The sequence below is a fragment of the Felis catus genome, chromosome B1 (genome assembly GCF_018350175.1).
Source record: "Felis catus isolate Fca126 chromosome B1, F.catus_Fca126_mat1.0, whole genome shotgun sequence".
Taxonomy (NCBI): Eukaryota; Metazoa; Chordata; class Mammalia; order Carnivora; family Felidae; genus Felis; species Felis catus.
In genome coordinates this window covers 113,188,485-113,208,572 of record NC_058371.1, presented here as the reverse complement: position 1 = coordinate 113,208,572, position 20,088 = coordinate 113,188,485, and the positions used below count along the sequence as shown (strand labels likewise).

The 20,088-nt window shown below is 37.1% G+C and overlaps 1 protein-coding gene across 4 annotated transcripts in view; it reads right to left on the bottom strand.

Moving 5' to 3' along the window:
- The window catches only part of CFI (complement factor I), a 57,796-nt gene extending 51,116 nt beyond the window's left edge, over nt 1–6,680 (bottom strand). The window contains exon 1 of one of the 4 annotated variants that reach the window (XM_019829089.2): nt 6,654–6,680. In XM_019829089.2, coding sequence (XP_019684648.2) covers nt 6,654–6,665 — 12 coding nt within the window. In that variant the 5' untranslated portion in view covers nt 6,666–6,680. Of the gene's footprint in view, nt 1–5,214; nt 6,301–6,653 lie in introns of those variants that run through there. The other 3 variants (XM_045056008.1, XM_006930915.5, XM_011281710.4) reach the window with 3 other exon arrangements.
- Between the last annotated feature and the right edge of the window lie 13,408 nt (nt 6,681–20,088).

Sequence of the window (20,088 nt, the reverse complement as noted above, 5' to 3'; positions counted from 1 at the left end):
AAAGGAACCAGGAAAGGAACAAAGCCCAAAGTTAGTGGAAGAAAGGAAATAATAAAGGTCAGAGCAGAAATAAGTGAAATAGAGACTAAAAAAACAAAAACAAAATCAATAAAACCAAGAGTCGGTTCTTTGTGAAACAAAATTGATAAACCTTTAGCCAGACTTATCAAGAAAAACAGAAGACAGAAATAAAATCAGATGAGAGAGAAGTAAAAACTGACACTATAGAAATACAAAGCATTTGACAAAATTCAGTATCTGTTCATGATAAAAACTCTCCATTCTAATCTGTACTATTTCTTTCCTTCTCCTAGCTGTGGTTTTAGATTACTCTTCTTCTGGTTCTTTAAGGTGTAAGGTTAGGTGTTTGATTATGGATCTTTGTTCTTTTTTAATGTAGGTATTTACTGCGAGATTGCATTTGCCACTTCTCATATGTTTTGGTATGTTGTATTTCTGTCTTTATCTACAAGTATTTTCTAATTTGTGATTTCTTTGACTACTGGTTAAGAGTATATTACTTTATTTCCACCTATTTGTGGATTTTCCAGTTTTCCTTCCGTTACTGATTTCTAGCTTTATTCCATTATTTTTAGAGGAACAATTTCTTATGATTTCAGTATTTTTGAATTTATTGAGACATGTTCTGTGGCCTAACATATGGTTCTATTCTGGAGAATGTTTTATGTACACTTGAGAAAAATGTGTATTCTGCTTTTGGTGGGTGTGGTGCTCTGTATGTCTGGTTCTTAGGTCAGGATGATTTATAGTGCTGTTAAAATCCTCTATTTTCTTATTAATCTTGTCTAGATTTTCTATCCATTATGGAAAGTGGGATATAGAAGTCTCCAATTATTATTATAGAATTCTCTTCTTCCCTTGAATTATGTCATTGTCTCATATATTTTGGGCTCTACTGTTTGGTATGTTTATGTTTACAATTATTAAATATTTTAACTGAACTGTCTCTTTTATCAATATCTAAATGTTCTTCTTTGTCTCTTGTAACAAGACAAAATTAAGGTCAATTTTTTTCTGATATTAGTGTGGTCGTTTCTAGTTCTCTTTTGGTTACTCTTTGCATTAACATAGCTTTCCACCCTTTCACTTACAATCTATTTATGTCTTTGGATATAAAGTGAGTCTCTTGTAGACAGCATATAGTTGGATCATGGTTAGTTTTCTAAAAAATAAATTCTGCCAATCTCTGCCTTTCATCGGAATTTAACACACTTACATTTAAATTGTTTTTAAGGAAGGCCTCACTTCTGCCATTTTTGTGATTTTCTTCTCTATGTATTCTACCTTTGTTGTTCTTTATTTCTTCCATTACTGACTTCTTTTGAGTTTAGCTGATTTTTCTGTAGTGAATTGTTTTGGTTTTCTTATCATTTCCTTTTCTGTATCTTTTTAACCTTTTTTTTGTGGTTGCCATGGAGATTATACTTAACATCTTAAATATACAGCAATCTAATTTGAATTAATACCAACTTAGCTTCAAGGGCATATAAAAACTCTGCTCTCATACAGTTCCATCCTCTCTTTATGTTGTTATGGTCACACATTACATCTTTATGCATTGTATGCCCGTTAACATAGATTTATAATTATTTTTATATATTCTTCTTTTAAATAATGTGAAGTAAAAAGAAGACTTACAAATCAAAAATAAAATTACATTTGCTTTTGTATTTACCTATATAGTTATCTTTATTGAAGTTCTTTATTTCTTTATATGACTCCAAGTTATTGTCTAATGTATTTCTGTTCAGCCTGAAGGACCCTTTTTCTTGTAGTGAATTTCTTGTATAGTAGAAATTAATTCCATCAGCTTTTGTTTATCTGAAAGTATCTTAATTTCCCCTTCATTTTTAAAGGATAGTTTTGTTCAATATAGAATTCTTGGTTGACATCAAAGAAGACATACAGATGACTAACAGACACATGAAAAAATACTTGACATCACTCATCATCAGGGAAATACAAATCAAAACTACAATGAGATACCTACCATCTCATACCTATCAGAAGGGATAAAATTAACAACTCAGGAAACAACAGATGTTGGTGAGGATGTAGAGAAAGGGGAACCCTCTTACACTGTTGATGGGAATGCAACTTGTTTTACACTCTGGAAAACAGTATGCAGGTTCCTCAAAAAGTTAAAAGTAGAACTATCCTACGACCCAGCAATTGCACTATTGGGTATTTATCCAAAGGATACAAAAATATTGATTCAAATGGGCACATGCACCCTAATGTTTATAGTAGCACTACCAATCTTAGCCAAATTATGGAAAGAACCCAAATGTCCATTGACTGATGAATGGATATAGAAGATGTGGTGTGTATATAGATAGATAGATGTATATATCAACATAGGAATATATATATTCATATATATGTATATATATTACTCAGCCATCAAAAAGAATGAAATGTTACCATTTGCAATGACAGGGATGGAACTAGAGTATATTATGCTAAGTAAAATAAGTCAGTCAGAAAAAGGCAAATACCATATGATTTTACTCATATGTGGAATTTAAGAAACAAAACAGATGAACATAGGGGAAGGGAAGAAAAAGTAAGATAAAAACAGAGAGGGAGTAAAACCATAAGAGACTCTTAACTATAGAGAACAAACTGACGGTTGCTAGAGGGAGGTGGGTGGGGGGAATGGGGTGAATGGGTGATGGGCATCAAGGAGGGCACTTGTTGCGATGAGCACTGGATGTAAGTGTAAATGATGAATCACTAAATTCCACTCCTGAAACCAATACTACATTATATGGTAACTAACTTGAATTTAAATAAAAATTTGGAAGAAAAAAAAATCCCTGTACAGGGTTTTGATATAAAAGGGGAGTGGGGCTTTTTATTCCTTAGAAAGAAATCTGGTCCCAGTTTTTAAAATAACAAAAATTTCTTTCTCCCAGATGTACATTTTAAAACTTCTTTCAACACATTTATGTTGTTTCTATGGTAACTTCCATTTAAAAATGGTTATCTCTTAGCATTCCATTATCTTTCATAAACTAATATTTTAAGAAGTTCTGAAATTTTCACAAATATGACAATTCCTCTCAAAATGCTGTTTTTTTTAAAGGAAAGAAGGAAACTTTATTATTGGATGATTATTCAGTAAAAGAAGCTCTTTCCCTTTCTGTAAGTGAAAAATACTATTTTGTTTTTTATTGTTTTTGTTCCTGGAATCAAAAATGTGGCTGAAATATTTTCTCAAAAATGTATTTTTCTTTATTCTAAAGTAACACACATTTACTTGGTATTTAAAAAAATGAATAATGTGGGGCGCCTGGGTGGCGCAGTCGGTTAAGCGTCCGACTTCAGCCAGGTCACGATCTCGCAGTCCGTGAGTTCGAGCCCCGCGTCAGGCTCTGGGCTGATGGCTCAGAGCCTGGAGCCTGTTTCCGATTCTGTGTCTCCCTCTCTCTCTGCCCCTCCCCCGTTCATGCTCTGTCTCTCTCTGTCCCAAAAAAATAAATAAACGTTGAAAAAAAAAATTAAAAAAAAAAAATAAAAAAAAATAAAAAAATGAATAATGAATAAAACAGAATTAATGAATTCTTAAAATTCATAATAAATGTATAAGACAGAAAATAAAAATCACCAGTAATCTCATTACTTGGAAATACCGACTGTTATCTATTTGATATATACCCTCCAGAAACTTTTATTTTTTTTTTAATTTATTTTTTTTAATTTTTTTTTCTTTTCCACGTTTTTTATTTATTTTTGGGACAGAGAGAGACAGAGCATGAACGGGGGAGGGGCAGAGAGAGAGGGAGACACAGAATCGGAAACAGGCTCCAGGCTCCGAGCCATCAGCCCAGAGCCCGACGCGGGGCTCGAACTCCCGGACCGCGAGATTGTGACCTGGCTGAAGTCGGACGCTTAACCGACTGCGCCACCCAAGCGCCCCCCCTCCAGAAACTTTTAAATTGCAATTATTTCAGCAGCTACATGCGTTTATTTGTATGTGTGCGTACACATACACACAGATACATATATATGTATATATTTTCTTCTGTAACAAAAATAAGATTTCAGTAAGGGCTTTTTTTCAATAAATATAAAATGCATCATTTTAATGGCTACATGATAGTTCATTTATAGATGTTCATTCATTTAATCAATTTCTTATCAATGAGCACTTAATTTCCAGTTGTTCTCTATTACAAACATTTCATACATATTTTAGAAGTTACAAGAAACCTAAAGTATGTAAGGCTGGTCTTAGGTAGTTTTCTTTAAATATTTGCTTCTCTAAACTGGTATTAAGACAAAACAATTTTTGTAATTCAATCCTGTTCCAAAATGCTTTGATCACTAAAGTAGGCAATCATCAGTTAATTGTCTAAAGTATCCTAAACGTATCTAACCTTAATAGATGACCTTCTAACCTGGCTACAGTCTGTCATATCAATTTTAACTGCCCAAGTTCCCTACAAAGTCTCCACTCTGATCAAATGAATTTATTCATCTGGAGGAGACTAGTGCTTGGCTATCCTGCTAGCCTAGCACTTGCTGCTTTTCCCGGGTGAAAAGGGTGGAAATCACTCTCTCTTCACTGATCAAATCGAATCCAGAATTATGAATCCAGCTCATATTCCACGTGGTCCATAAACCCTTCCTGACTTCTTAGCAGGAAAGGATTTTCCCTCTCATTAAAGTCCCTTGGCACATGATATTGGTAACACTTATGGCAATTAAATGTCTTGAAACAGTTCCTTCTGTTTCAAGTGTTAAATAACAGTCCAAGTGTTATTTAAATCTTGCTTATTATTTCCTCATTGTCATTTTTAAACCATCTTTCTACAACTGTACCAAAGGGCTATTGAAGGAAGAGACCAGACATGCTATTTGCCCAGAACTATACCTTACATGTGGAAGGAGTTTGGTAAATATTTATTGATTTAATATGATTACTGTAAATTACAGATCTATATTAGTAAAGTTCTCATTCGGTTAAATTTCTATGCACAGATAAGAGCACATGAAGAAAGCAATTTCTTAAAGCTCTTTCATCAAGATATTAACATAAAATCTTTGTTACTGACTATATACTGCACAGTTGGTATCTGAACTATGTAATCTGTAAGTCAATAATATCTCTAAGATTTTTCTTACATCTTTATAATACTTAAAATATCTACTTAAAATAGCTTATCTACTAAATATTGAGTTACTTACCTTGCAAAAACTTTTGTAGAAGCACAAAAATAACAAAATAACATGAGCAAGCTTCATCTTGGAGGCTTTCAGGGTCTCTTCTCTACCCTGGATAGTCTTTTGAAATTTAATTTTTAACCTCTGAAAAAATATTTAAAAAGAGCAAGCCTCCTAAAGAGCTTTGTACTTTTGAACTCAGAGAATTTGGCTAAAATCCAAAGAGCTTTACCGTAACTGAAATCAAAAAAATTCTTCTCAGTAAACAGCTGAGGGAGGTGACCAATAGAAACTATGTTTCCTGTTGAGGAAACTGATTTCCCCACCTTGTTACTAGACAATGCCTCAATTCTGTTTTAGAGGGAAGACAGAAACTACATTGGAAGAAAATTTCTTATGTTTTTGGTAAAATAAAATTACAGTGTTTTTCCTTAAGATTGAAGACTAGGAGAGAAGTAAAAGTATACCACATTGAAAGCTATGATGAATACATTAAAAATCCTCAACAAAACAGTTCCTTTGCCATACACTAGTTATGCTAGGATCAAATTATATTCTCTGAGCATAGAAAACTTTTAAAAACAAGTATTCTTGCCTCAGCACCAACTATAGTGCAGGATTCATTTCTATTTGTGAAATAAACGTTAGGGTTCTCCTGAACCAGACATGAGACAGACGTTGAGGTACAAAGATGCTTATTAGTAATTAACTCCTGTGAAAGGAAGAGAGGAGAAACAGGAGTGAGCAGAGAGAAAAGTCGGACTGCAATGCAGGTTCAACAAAGCCTTGGTCAACTCATGGAGAGCTCTGGAGTGATTGTGGCACTGTCTCTGGGTCAGGTGGAAATGGCTAGACCATTAAACCCTGCCTTGCTCAGTCGTCTGGTGTGGGCTGTCCAGGAAAGCCATCCCCTTAGGTGAGGCAGTTCTCTGCAGTTGAGGCAGACCCTGAAGGATCTGACATTTAGTTGTCATCAGAAGTGTCTGCTGATCACACTCTTCGCAGCTAGGCAGCAAAGCCTTCTATGAAGTGGTATCTAGAAAACTCATCTCCCTGTCTTTCAGAGTCCACCATTTTGCACCCTTAGTTACCATATATGCTCCAAGAGTAGCTTATTCAAAAGCATAGTAGGCCTTTCATCCTGAGGGAAAATTTAGAAGAGGGAGGTGGTCAGAAAAGCTACAGCCTGGCCCTGATCTTGAGGCTGCAGTTGATGATACTTCACCTTCTGTCTCTTTCCTATCCTTTCTAGATTCCCTTCACTCTGAGCTTCTACCTCTGCCAGCTGTTTACCTAATGTCATGACTCATAAACTTCCTGGAGTGTTCTGTGTCCCTGGTTGCCATCTCCTTCTCAGACCATAGTTGCTGTTTCTGTCCTTTTACTGTCATAAGAGGCACCCAAGTAGCTCATGTGGTTCCACACATATTCCTCCCTTCCCTCATTGTATACCAGACAGTTACCTCTGTCAACATAGTGACTTCTTGTGTCTTGTCCCTAGACACAAGAAGCCCAATGTGCACCAGGAAGAAGACTTAGCTAGTAATTCATTGGATTCTTGCTGTGCCTCTTGGCAAAAGTATGCTTCCTTTGGGGAACAAGACCCCTAACCCTGCAGAGTCTACACCTGTGGAGACAGAAAGCACAAAGCCCCCAGTTGGTTACTAGGAGTGACAGTAAGTGTGGTCATTTCTTCTTCCATTCCTTGGCTCCCAGACCACCATCTTCTATTGGGGATACAATGCTAGATGAAGGTCTTTGATTCAATGCATATACTACTTCCTGGAGGATGGCATCCAGTTCTAGGAGTATTGCCTTTAAATATCACCTCAGTCCTGCGTTCAGCAGGCTGCTCCAATGCTCCATAAAGCTGCCAGCTTCCAAAGTGGTGCAGTAGATGATGTGGCCAGTGAATTGCATGGTCACTGACCCACTCTCACATTCCCTTTGCTGTCAGGTGGGTCCCCTCGTCTGACAGGATGTTACATGGAATCCTTTGTTGGAAGATTAAATACTCTGAAATTCTTTGGATTATGATCTCAGCTGAGGCCCTGTAGGCAGGAAAGGCACATCCTCAACCTGGAATATATGTCTACTCCTGTGACAATGTACCACTGGCCCTTTAAAGATTGAAGGGACCAACTGAGTCAGTTTACCACCAAGGGGCTAGTTGGAATCCTTGATGAACTGTGTCATCTTGTGGACTCAGCATTGGTCTCTGTTGCTGTCAGATTGGACATTTGTTGATGGGAGCAGCTAAATAAATCTTAGCGGGTCCGTGATATTTGGCCTCATGGCTAGCCTCCACTCTGTTACAGTGCTAGCCCATTGTGCTAGCACTGGGGTGGTTGATGACTGAGACTGGCTGATACCAATTGGTTGAGCCATTTTGTTGGTTATTAAGTACCTTTTCTCTGGCAGATGTTCTCTAGTGGGTATTAACATATGATACAAAGATTTCTATACTTCACCCCCATTTCTACATCCGCATATCTCCACACCAGATTTTCTTGTTCTTAATCTTTGAATATTTTTTATTCTAAGAAAAAAGATGGCCAGGCAATCACTATTACCTGTGATTCCACATACAGTCTAGCTTTGGACCACTTATTTTGTCACACAAAGTGGGTGACCAGGTATATCACCTGAAGCTCTGCCCATTGTTGAGGACACTCCCTTACCACTGTCTTTCAAAGCCAGTCCTAAGTAAGGCTGTCATGTGGCTGCTGTCTATTTTCAGTTTGTGCCTACATACTGAGCCAACCCATCTGTAAACCAAACACAAGTTTTTCCTTCTTCCTGGTCATACTGGAATCCATAGAGCCATAGGTATGAGCTGAGGGAGGTGCTTGGGTGCAACAGTTTGCATTAGGCAGGGAGGGGGAAATCCGAGTTATCAGTTCATGCAGTTTGCTTGTGCCCTTGGTCCTATTTGCATTTGGTTCTGGATGTGACACTTCCATTTTATAATACATTTTTGCTAGGCCTGCTCAAACTTACACTTTGTGGGTCTGTTAGAACCCAGCTCATAATGGGCATTCTGGTCATGTGATGACATAGTGTCCAATGTTCAGTAATTCCACATTTACCAGGGTCCAGTAGTACACAAATTGTTTCTCAAAAAGAGTGTAATTCTCTGCTGCAGATGGCATGGCCTTGCTCCAGAACACCAGGGTCCTCTATTGTAATTCTCTCACTGGTTCTTCCTCAAACATTACACAATGTTTTTCCCCACCATTGACACTTCCAACACCATAGGGTTTGCCAGATCACTGCAGAAATCTTTCCTGCTCTGGCAGCCTGAGCAGTATTCCTGTGTTTTGTGCTGCCTTCTTTGTGAAGGGCAGTTCAAGATGAAATCATTTGTCTTTTACTTTAGAGAAGATATCCTGGCAAGTTCCTAAGCACAGGCCTTGTCTCCTACCCTCTGGAGTGTATGTGTCTTATCAAGGCATTCAGCATGGTCACCACCTCTTGCTTACCTGATCTGATCAAGGTAATGCCATCAATGTAGTGGAACAATGTGATGTTTTACAGAAGTCCAAATGATCCAGATATCTTCAGACTTTATTATGACAGAAGATGGGAGATAAGACCTATGGAAAAATTATAAATGTAGATTGTTGCTCCCCTGGCTGTCTGCATTACAACCTCAGCTCCTTCTTGATCGTGCTATGATTACTCTTAACTTTTAAAATCTTAATCCTCAAGGACTAACTGCAGTTGAGTGACATTCTTCAAAATAAGATAAACCCTCTCACCCTATGGTGCTATGCAAAACACCTGAAGGGGGGCCCACACGGCCTGGGCCCATGAAACTTCTCACCTGGGGTCGAGGACATGCTTGTGTTCTTTCAGATTCCAGACTTCTGTGGGTTCCCTCACTTTTGGTAAAGCCTTACCATGGCATCATGGAGACCCCCCAGAATATCTTCCAGTAAACCAGAACATCCAGAAAATGACTCTGAGTAAACGGCCACTGGCCCCCTTCTTCAAGATGGAACAAGCCTCTTGATGGACTCATCCTGAAGCTACTCTACAAACGCCAAGTCCTTGCCCCTAACATAACATGGGGAAGCCTTAAATGCCTGTCTAACCAGGCCAGCATTCTCTTACAACAGAATGATACTGCATATACCCTTAATTTGCATCTGATGGCCATGATTTCTGCCATTAACAAAAATTCAATATGTGTAAGCCTGATTATACTCCTTGCCCTCATTTGTCCAGGCCAACCTCAATGTCCATATTGGGCTCATCTCCTTAAAACATCTATGTTTGATAGCATAACACTCCTAGCCTGGGATATTCCTATTAGCAATGATGATAGAGTTCATGCAAGGAGCCAGTCTTAACCTGCCCTTCCAAACTGAACAAGAGCAAGAAAGATAATCCCTGAATACTCTGTAAGTGCAGATGGGCCACCTATGTACTTTGGAACAGGCGACCACTGTGTTACATTTCATTCACAGGCATGGATAGCAAAAAAAAAAAAATTGTACTTACTACAGGGAGTCTCCATGAGAAGTCAAAAAATTACATACAATCACCCTCCTAAATTGCCTCAATGTCAATTAAAAAAACATAAATCCTGAGGAATGGGTTAATTGGGAGCTCTGTAGAGGAGAGGTTGGTAGAGTTCTAAATACTTCCAAAGGAGGCCCATTGATTGGGCGTCTGTAGGCTCTGCTCGGACCAAATACTCCAAAAAAGAGCTCTAATGGCATCGATATCAAGACGACATTGTTTCAGATATAACATCTGAACCCCCTGTATGGTGTGAAGGAGGGATGACTCTCCCCCAGTCCACATTAACCTGATGGGCCAGTTCATTCAGAACTTTGGAAAACTGGTACTGGATTATGAGGCATGGCTGCTTGGAAAGGCTACTTAATGAATGTTTCAAATAAATTCTCCATCTCTTTTAGATTAAATGAGACTCATAAAATTCAAGCATGTGTCAGACTTCCTTTTCTGTTTATGTTTCTGTTTATGTTGGGTATGCCTCATTGGGACCCTGATAACCATCTTCTTACTTGCCATAATTGCTCCTTTTATACTTGTCTTAATTCTACTATGTCTTTTAACCAGGAAAAACAAAGCTTATACATCCTTAAGGCACAAAATGGGGTTTGGATGCCTGTAATCATGGATCGGTTTTGGCAACACTCCCCTGAAATGTTTCTCTTAGATAAAATACTGAAACGTGTCTTACATCACACCCAATGGTTTGTAGCTTTACTGGTAACTGCTCTACTTGGGATTATAGCTATTACAGCTACAGCAGCCACAGCCAGTTTTGCACTACACCAGACTATACAAACTACCCACTTTGTACAAAACTGGCATCAAGAGTCAGAAAGGCTTTGGAACAGCCAATGGCTGACTGATTAACTGAATAGAGAGCCAATTATCTGACTTGCAACATGCTGTTCTTTTTCTAGGAGATCAATTGATTAGTTTACAATAACAGGTAAGGCTTCAATGTGATTGGAAGATAACCACTTTTTGTGTCACTCCCCATGTATATAATCAATCCAAGATATCATGGGACCTGGTGCATCGACACCTTCTTAATCAAGGTAATACCTCCGCTGATCTAGCCCAATTGCAAAAGGACATTTATGAAACGTTCAAAAATAAACTTGAGATGCTTTCTGGTGCTCCTTTTCTATCTGAGATAACTAAACGAATCTCAGAATTGAATCCAATGAATTATATAAAACTGTTAAGCTTTTCTGCAATCAGTATTTTATATTAATCTTTGTCTTATTACTTGGCATATACCTAGTCTGGAGAAGAGGACAATGACAAGCCATGAATATGCCTCACAAGCCTCTGTCTTTGCCCTCCAGCTTTGCCAAATGAAAGAAAAAGGGGGAGATGTGGGAGATGCAGGAGAGAACTATCAAAGGAAAAGACTTCAAAAGGAAAAGGCTTGAGAAGGTGCAAGGCCTTAGGACATGTTTACACAGCTGAAAGCAGCTGCATGGGAAGGAACAAGGACCGCCTAGAGCTATTAACACTGTCCAGGGCCAGATCCTCCTTCACACCTGACCCTTCCTAGTATCATAAAAAACAATCATCCCGAAATTCAACCTTGAAAAGCAAAACCATTAAGTTGATTACTATACTTGCTTAGATGACTTTATGCATGTAGCCTTTAGCAATTACCCTAATAAAAAGAGGCTTCATTCTGGAGTGGGGCCTCATTCCGACTTGAGTATGAGGACCTTCACTTAACTGCATTTTGTTTGTGGACTCATCTTTTGCGACTCTGGCCATACTCCCTGCAACAGATCAACCTCGTTTATGACCATAGGTGAAAAATTCTAAATGAAATATTAGCAAACTGATATAAACAAAATCTTAGCTAAGATTCAGCAGTCTTACTTGACAACTATTTTATGCACACACACATAGATCTGCAGGCTCAAGTAAATAAGTAATTAGGTTAATGTCATAATTTCAGGGTAAAAGAGGCACACGTCTAAATTTAAAGAAGCAAAAACACTGTAGTCTTAACTCTGAATTGAAAATATCAGTACAAACCATGATTTTTCTTTCTAAAAATATATACCTCCTATCTGTGTCCACTGATAAGGCCTAGAAGTCATGATAATCCAGAAGTAATGACCACCCCCATAGTGTCCAGATTGTGTTTTTTACATACTATTTCCCACTAAAAGAAGCAAGGGCTCCTTGGAGAAAGACTGGGGTAGGAAATGTATAAGATAAGTCAGATAGAGACATCTTGTGTCAGAAAGCAAGAAAGGTATTAGAGGCTAGTGAGTGGTATTAAAAGACACAGGACCCAACATGAAGGGGCTCTCACAAGTCAAAGATGAAGCAATTTAAGCATTAAAAAACCAATAATAACAAAGGATTGAAATAAATATAAATATTAAACAATAATGAGGGAAAGTTCTTTATTTCAGCTAATAATTACAGAGGAATGAATGATAAAATTAGCATATCACCATTTTGTAACCTCTTATAAACCAATAAATCTAGGTGATGATCATCAACAGTTGCTAAAACCATCAGGTGAAAAGCTAAAAGGGAGCTTTCTAATAGACAATTCAGGCTGATACACTGATCCCACTGATCAATCTTAATATTGTCAAGAGAGGCAACCCAATGTCAAGTGCCTCCTCATGTGGTGTTCTAGGAAATATTCTTGCAAAAAAAAAAAAAAATTGAACCTTGAACAATTCTCCAGATCTCACTACCATGAACTACCCATTTGTAGGAAATACAGAGAATAGAGAAACATGGTTTATACCACCAAGAGGTTAGAAAATACTACAAGATAAAAGACTTCAGTTTCTTCAACAAATAAAAGCCATGAAAAAAATAGGGAGAAGAAACTGATCAAGAACAAGAGACTTAAGAGACATTTCAATCAAATATAATGCATAGGCAAAGTTTGGATCTTCACTTGCTCAAAGGAATTGTTAAAAGACATTTTGAAATAATTTGGGAAAATTCTACATGGACTGTTATTAGCTATATTAAGGAATTGTTACTTTTGTCAGGTGTGAAAATGGTATTGTGCTCAGGTTTAAAAAGTCCTCTAAAGGGGTGATGGGTATTAAGAATGGCTCTTGTGATAAGCGCTAGGTGTTATATGTAAGTGATGAATCACTAAATTCTACTCCTGAAACAAATATTACACTATATGCTAACTAGCTAGAATTTAAATAAGAATTTGAAAAAAATAAAAATTATCTGGGATTTACCACAAAATACTCTAGCCAAAAGAAATATATATATTTTGTATATATTTGTAGTTATAAAATAATAAAATAACACAAATTATTTTAGAATTATAAATTAATAACATTTGTTTTTAACAAATGTTTTATAAATAGCTATAAGTTTATAATTTCTATATATAATTTATAATAATAAAGGAATACATGAAACAAGATTTGCAAAAGTCTGGCTAATTGTTGAAACTGGATTATGGGTACATAGAGATTCATTATACTGTTCTCTGAACTTTTGTTTATGTTTGAAATTTAAATAATAAAAGTTTTAAAAAATAAAGCCATGAGTTCATATTAAGGTTTCCAATTTAAAGTCAACTTTGGCTAAGTCCTTTTAAAATTTTGTTCCAAAATTATAGCTGAGAACTTCCCTATTCTGGGGAAAGATTCAGACATCTAAGTCCAGGAGGCACAGAGAACACCCTTCAAAATCAATAAAAACAGGTCAACACCATAACATATCCTAGTGAAACTGGCAAAATACAAAGATAAAGACAGAATTCTGAAAGCAGTTGGGGATAAACGGGCCTTAACCTACAAGGGTAGACACATAAGGGTAGTAGCAGACCTGTCTACTGAAACGTGGCAGGCCAGAAAGGAGTGGCAGGAAATTTTCAATGTGATGAATAGGAAAAATATGCAGCCAAGAATCCTTTATCCAGCAAGCCTGCCATTCAGAATAGAAGGAGAGATAAAGGTTTTCCCAAACAAACAAAAACTGAAGGAATTCATCACCACTAAACCAGCCCTGCAGGAGATCCTAAGGGGGACTTTGTGAGTGGGAAGCAGCAAAGGCTAGAAAGGACCAGAGACATCACCACAAGCATGAAACTTATAGATAACACAATGACATTAAATCCATATCTTTCTTTCTTTCTTTCTTTTTTTTTCAACGTTTATTTATTTTTGGGACAGAGAGAGACAGAGCATGAACGGGGGAGGGGCAGAGAGAGAGGGAGACACAGAATCGGAAACAGGCTCCAGGCTCTGAGCCATCAGCCCAGAGCCTGATGCGGGGCTCGAACTCACGGACCGCGAGATCGTGACCTGGCTGAAGTCGGACGCTTAACCGACTGCGCCACCCAGGCGGCCCTAAATCCATATCTTTCAATGATCACTCTGAATGTAAATGGACTAAATGCTCCAATCAAAAGACATAGGGTATCATATTGGATAAAAAACCAAGATCCATCTATATGCTGCCCACAAGAGACCCATTTTAGACCTGAGGACACCTGCATATTGAAAGCGAAGGCATGGAGAACCATCTGTCATGCTACTGGATGTCAAAAGAAAGCTGTAGAAGCCATACTTATATCAGACAAACTAGGTTTTAAACCAAAGACTGTAACAAGAGATGAAGAAAGGGTCATAATTAACAGGTCAATCCATTAAGAAGAGCTAACAGTTGTAAATATTTATGTCCCCAATGTGAGGGAACCCAAATATATATATTAATTAATCACAAACATAAGCAAACTTATTGATAATAATACTGTACTTGTAGGTGACTTTAATACTCAGCTTACAACAATGAACAGATCATCTAGGCAGAAAATCAATAAGGAAACAATGGCTTTGAATGATACACTGGACCAGATGGACCTAGAAGATATATTCAGAACTTTTTATCCAAAAGCAGCAGAATACACATTCTTCTCGAGTGCACCTGGAACATTCTCCAAAATAGATCACATACTGGGTCACAAAACAGCCCTCAACAAATATAAAAGGACTTGAGATCATACCATGCATATTTTCAGATCACAATGCTATGAAAACTTGAAATCAACCACAAGAAAAAATCTGGAAAGCCTCCAAATACATGGAGGTTAAATAACATACTACTAAAGAATGAATGGGTCAACCAGGAAATTAAAGAAAAAATTTAAAAATATATGGAAGCAAATGGAAATCAAAACACAACAGTCCAAACCCTTTGGGATACAGCAAATGCAGTCCTATGAAGAAAATACATTGCACTCCAGGCCTATCTCAAGAAGCAAGAAAGATCCCAAATACAGTCTAACCTCATACCTAAAGGAACCAAAAACACTGCAGCAAAGAAAGCCCAAAGCCAGCAGAAGAAGAAAAATAATAAAGATTAAAGTAGAAATAAACAACACAGAATCTCAAGAAACAGTAGAACAGATCAATGAATCTAAGAGCTGGATTTTTGAAAGGATAAACAAAATTGATAAACCCCTAGCTAGGCTTTTCAAAAAGAAGAGAGAACCCAAATAGATACAATCACAAATGAAAGAGGAGAGATCAAAACAAACACCACAGAAATACAAACAATAGAGAATACTATGAAAAATTATATGCCAACAAACCAGACAACCTGGAAGAAATGGACAAATTCCTAGACATCCACCCACTACCAAAACTCAAACGGGAAGAAATAGAAAATTGAACAGACCCATAACAAGCGAAGAAATGGAATCGGTTATCAAAAATCTCCCAACAAATAAGAGTCCTGGGTCAGATGGCTTCCTAGGGAAATTCTACCAGACATTTAAAGCAAACTTAATACTGATTCTTCTCAAACTGTTCCAAAAATAGAAAGAGAAGGAAAGCTTCTGGACTCATTCTATGAAGCCAGAATTACCTTGATTTCCAGACCAGACAAAGACCCACTAAAAAGGAAAATTACAGGCTAATATCCCTGATGAACATGGATGAAAAAATTCTCAACAAGATACTAGCAAACCAAATTCAATAGTATATTAAAAGAATTATTCACCATGATCAAGTGGGATTCATTCCTGGGCTGCAGGGCTATTTCAATATTCACAAATCAATTAATGTGATACATAACATTAATAGAAGAAAGGATAAGAACCATATGATCCTGTCAATAGAAACAGAAAAAGCATTTGACAACATACAGCATCTTTCTTAATAAAAACCCTCAAAGTTGGGGTAGAAGAAACATACTTATCATCATAAAAGCCATATATAAAAGGCCCACAGCTAATATCCTCAGTGGGGAAATACTGAGAGCTTTCTTACAGGACAGGGATGTCCACTCTCACCACTGTTGTTTAACATAGTGTTAGAAGTCCTAGCATCAGCAATCAGACAACAAAATGAAATAAAAGGCATCCAAATTGGCAAAGAAGTCAAACTTTCACTTTTCGCAGACGACATGATACTCTACATGGAAAACCCAAAAGACTCCACCAAAACATTGCTAGAACTGATAAATGAATTCAGCAAAGTTGTAGGATATAAAATCAATGTACAGAAATTGGTTGCATTTCTATACATCAATAATGAAGCAAGAGAAAGAGTTATCAAGGAATTGATCCCATTTACAATTGCACCAAGAACCATAACATATGTAGGAGTAAACCTAAGCAAAGAGATAAAAGATCTGTATGCTGAAAACTATAGACAACTTAGTGAAGAAACTGAAGAAGACACAAAGAAATGGAAAAACATTCCATGCTCATGGATTAAAAGAACAAATATTGTTAAAATGTCAATACACCCCAAAGCAATGCACACACTCAATGCAATCCCATTTGAAACAGCACCAGAATTCTTCAGAGAGTTAGAACAAACAATCCTAAAATTTGTATGGAACCACAAAAGACCCCGAATAGCCAACGTAATGTTGAAAAAGAAAACCAAAGCTGGAGGCATCACAATCCCGGACTTTAGCCTGTGCTATAAAGGTGTAACCATCAAGATGATATGGTATTGGCACAAAAACAGACTTAGAGACCAATGGAATAGAATGGAGAACCCAGAAAGGGAGCCAAAAATGTATGGCCAACTAATCTTCAACAAAGCAGGAAAGAATATCCAATGGAAAAAAGACATCTTTAGCAAATGGTGCTGGGAGAACCAGACACCAACACACAGAAGAATAAAACTGGACCACTTTCTTACACCTTACACAAAAACAAACTCAAATGCATGAAAGACCTAAATATGAGACAGGAAACCATCAAAATCCTAGAGGAGAAAACAGGCAACAACCTCTTTGACCTTGGCAGCAGAAACTTCTTACATGATATGTCTCCGAAGGTAAGGGAAATAAAACCAAAAAGAACTATTGGGACCGCATCAAGATAAAAATCTTACAACAAAGGAAATGATCAGTAAAACTAAAAGGCAACTAACAGAATGGGACAAGATATCTGCAAATGACATATCAGATAAAGGGTTAGTATCCAAAATCTATAAAAAACTGACCAAGGTCAACACCCAAAAAACAAATAATCCAGTGAAGAAATGGGCAGAAGACATGAATAGACACTTCCAAAGAAGACATACAGATGGCTAAAAGACATATGAAAAGATGCTCAACATTGCTCATCATCAGGGAAATAAATACAAATCAAAACCACATTGAGATACCACCTCATACTGGTCAGAGTAGCTAAAATTAACAACTCAGGAAACAACAGATGTTGGTGAAGATGTGGAGAAAGGGGAACCCTGTTGCACCGTTGGTGGGAATGCAAACTGGTGCAGTCACCCTGGAAAACAGTGTGGAGGTTCCTCAAAAAATTAAAAATAGAATTACCCTATGACCCAGCAATAGCACTACTAGGAATTTATCCAAAGGATACAGGAGTGCTGATTTGTAGGGGCACATGTACCCCAATGTTTACAGCAGTGCTATCAACAATAGCTAAATTATGGAAAGAGTCCAAATGTCCATCAACTGATGAATGGATAAAGAAGATGTGGTTTATATATACAATGGAATACTACTTGGCAATGAAAAAGAATGAAATCTTGCCATATGCAACAATGTGGATGGAACTGGAGGGTATTATGCCAAGTGAAATAAGTTAGTGAGAAAAAGACAGATACCATATGTTTTCACTAATATGTGTAATTTGAGAAACAGAAGTCCATAGGGGAAGAGAAGGGAAGGGAAGGAAAAATAAGTTACAAACAGAGAGGGAGGCAAACCATAAAAGACTCTTAAATGTAGAGAACAAACTGAGGGATGGGGGGGTGCTGTGCAGGGAAAATGGAAGATGGGCGTTGAGGAGGGCACTTATTGGGATGAGCACTGGGTGTTATATGTTAGTGATGAATCATGGGAATCTATTCCCGAAGCCAAGACTACACTCTATATACTGTATGTTAGCTAACTTGACAATGAATGATTTAAAAAATAAATAAAAAATAAAAATAAAGAGAAAAATTAAAAAAAAATAATTTTTCAATGTAAGGTTTTCAGCCCTTTCTCTTCCGTTGTTCAGAATATCTCCTTACCAAGTATTTTAATTAGATTTCCTAACTTTTCAGTAGTACAAATGGATGTATGCTCTCTTAGATCTTGGATCTTGTAATTACGCTTACTTATACCCTTTTTCTTTTTTTCCTCCATTACTTTTATAATCTCTTTGCCCATCATTCTGTAGTCATTTGTTGACAAGCACAATTTTAATGAATGGGAAAAGATTCAAATTATAGAGTTCAGTTCAGCAAATACTTACCAGGCATCAGTTTTTGTTGTTGTTGTTGTTTTTAATAGGCAACGTGCTAAATGCTGAGGATACCAAAACAAAGAACACATAGTGTCCACTCTTCAGGAACTCAGAATCTAGTATAGATTTCTCAGTTGGGGTTCTGTAGATGCCAGTAGGGGTTCTGAGAAGTTACTAGAAGTTCCAGAGAAGAAAGGGGAAACTTTTTAATTTTTTTGAATTCTCCATGCAATGCCAGTACTTGCAGTAATGAATAGTGATTAAGCAGCCCTGTTAGTAATTTTGCTGAAGGGTGTTCACCTATATGGCAGTCTCTGCATGACTATGTCCATTTGGTTGAGTTCACTCTGTTTTTGATCTGAGATATGGGATGCTGTTGATAGTCCTGAGTGCTGAATTGTATTGAGAGAGGAATGATAGGTTGATGGCAGCAGCTTCTCCCTCTTGAGCCATATCTCCTTATCTTCCCCCAGCCTTCCCTTACACATAGCTAAAGAAAGCTAAAAGCAAACACATTTTCCTGCTATGATAAAAAATCAAGGAGTAAATTCTAAGGAAAGACTTTGTGGGGTGCCCGGATGGTTTAGTCAGTTGAGTGTCCGACTTCAGCTGAGGTCATGATCTCACGGTTCATGGGTTTGAACCCCGCGTCAGGCTCTGTGCTGACAGCTCAGAGCCTGGAGCCTGCTTTAGGTTCTGTGTCTCCCTCTCTCTCTGCCCCTCCCCTGCTCACACTGTGTCTCTCTTAGTCTCAAAAAAAAAGTAAACATTAAAAAAAAATTTGTTTTAAATCTAAGGAAACACTTTGTAAGTGCTATAAATCAGATGCCTCCCTGTTGCTTTGTAATTTTGTGAATATTGTAAAACAAGGAGCCTGTAGATTAAAAGTGAGTTATAAAGATTTCATTTCCTTTTGTGATTTCTTTGTTTAGTTGGCTTGTTTTACACTTTATTAGCACCTGTTTTATAAACATGACATAAGTCCCATGTGGTGATTTTAAAGATGAAGTGGGAGATAGAAGAGAATTCTAGGTCTAGGTAATTCTGATAACATTAGTACTGAAGAATCATAATTTATAAATAAAGCAATGGCTCCAGCAAAATTGAAAAGACACTTAACCACAAATCACAGTAAAGGAGCAAATAATTTAAAATGGCCTTGGGAATCCCAGAGTAAAACATTAAAAAAAAAAAAAAGGTAAAAAAGTAAAAAAACAAAAAACAAACAAACAAACAAAAAAACCAAAAACAAACGAAAAAAAGTCACCTTCAGTAAAAAGGTCCAGAAAGCAAGTTAAGTAGCAGAACTTCTGACTAAAAACGGAAAAAGGTCCACAGCTGGTAAGAACCTTGCAATTCTAGAGTAAATTGCTGGGATAAGACATGAGAATTTGATGAATTGATGTAATTGGTGACATGTCACATAATGTTGAAGAGATTTTTTGGTATAAAAAACCAAAAAGCAACTTCCAGAATGATGGATTAACAGATTTCAACATATGGTATCACTTGTAAGATACATAAATTGTGGTGAAATTCAAGAGAATGTTTCTGCTATAAAATGCTACCCTAAACAAGCAAAGGCCCAGATACCTTTACAGTTTTGTCTTCATATTAAAAACAAAAGGTACTTCTTGAAGGAAGTGCACTGGCATCTGCACTGAAGG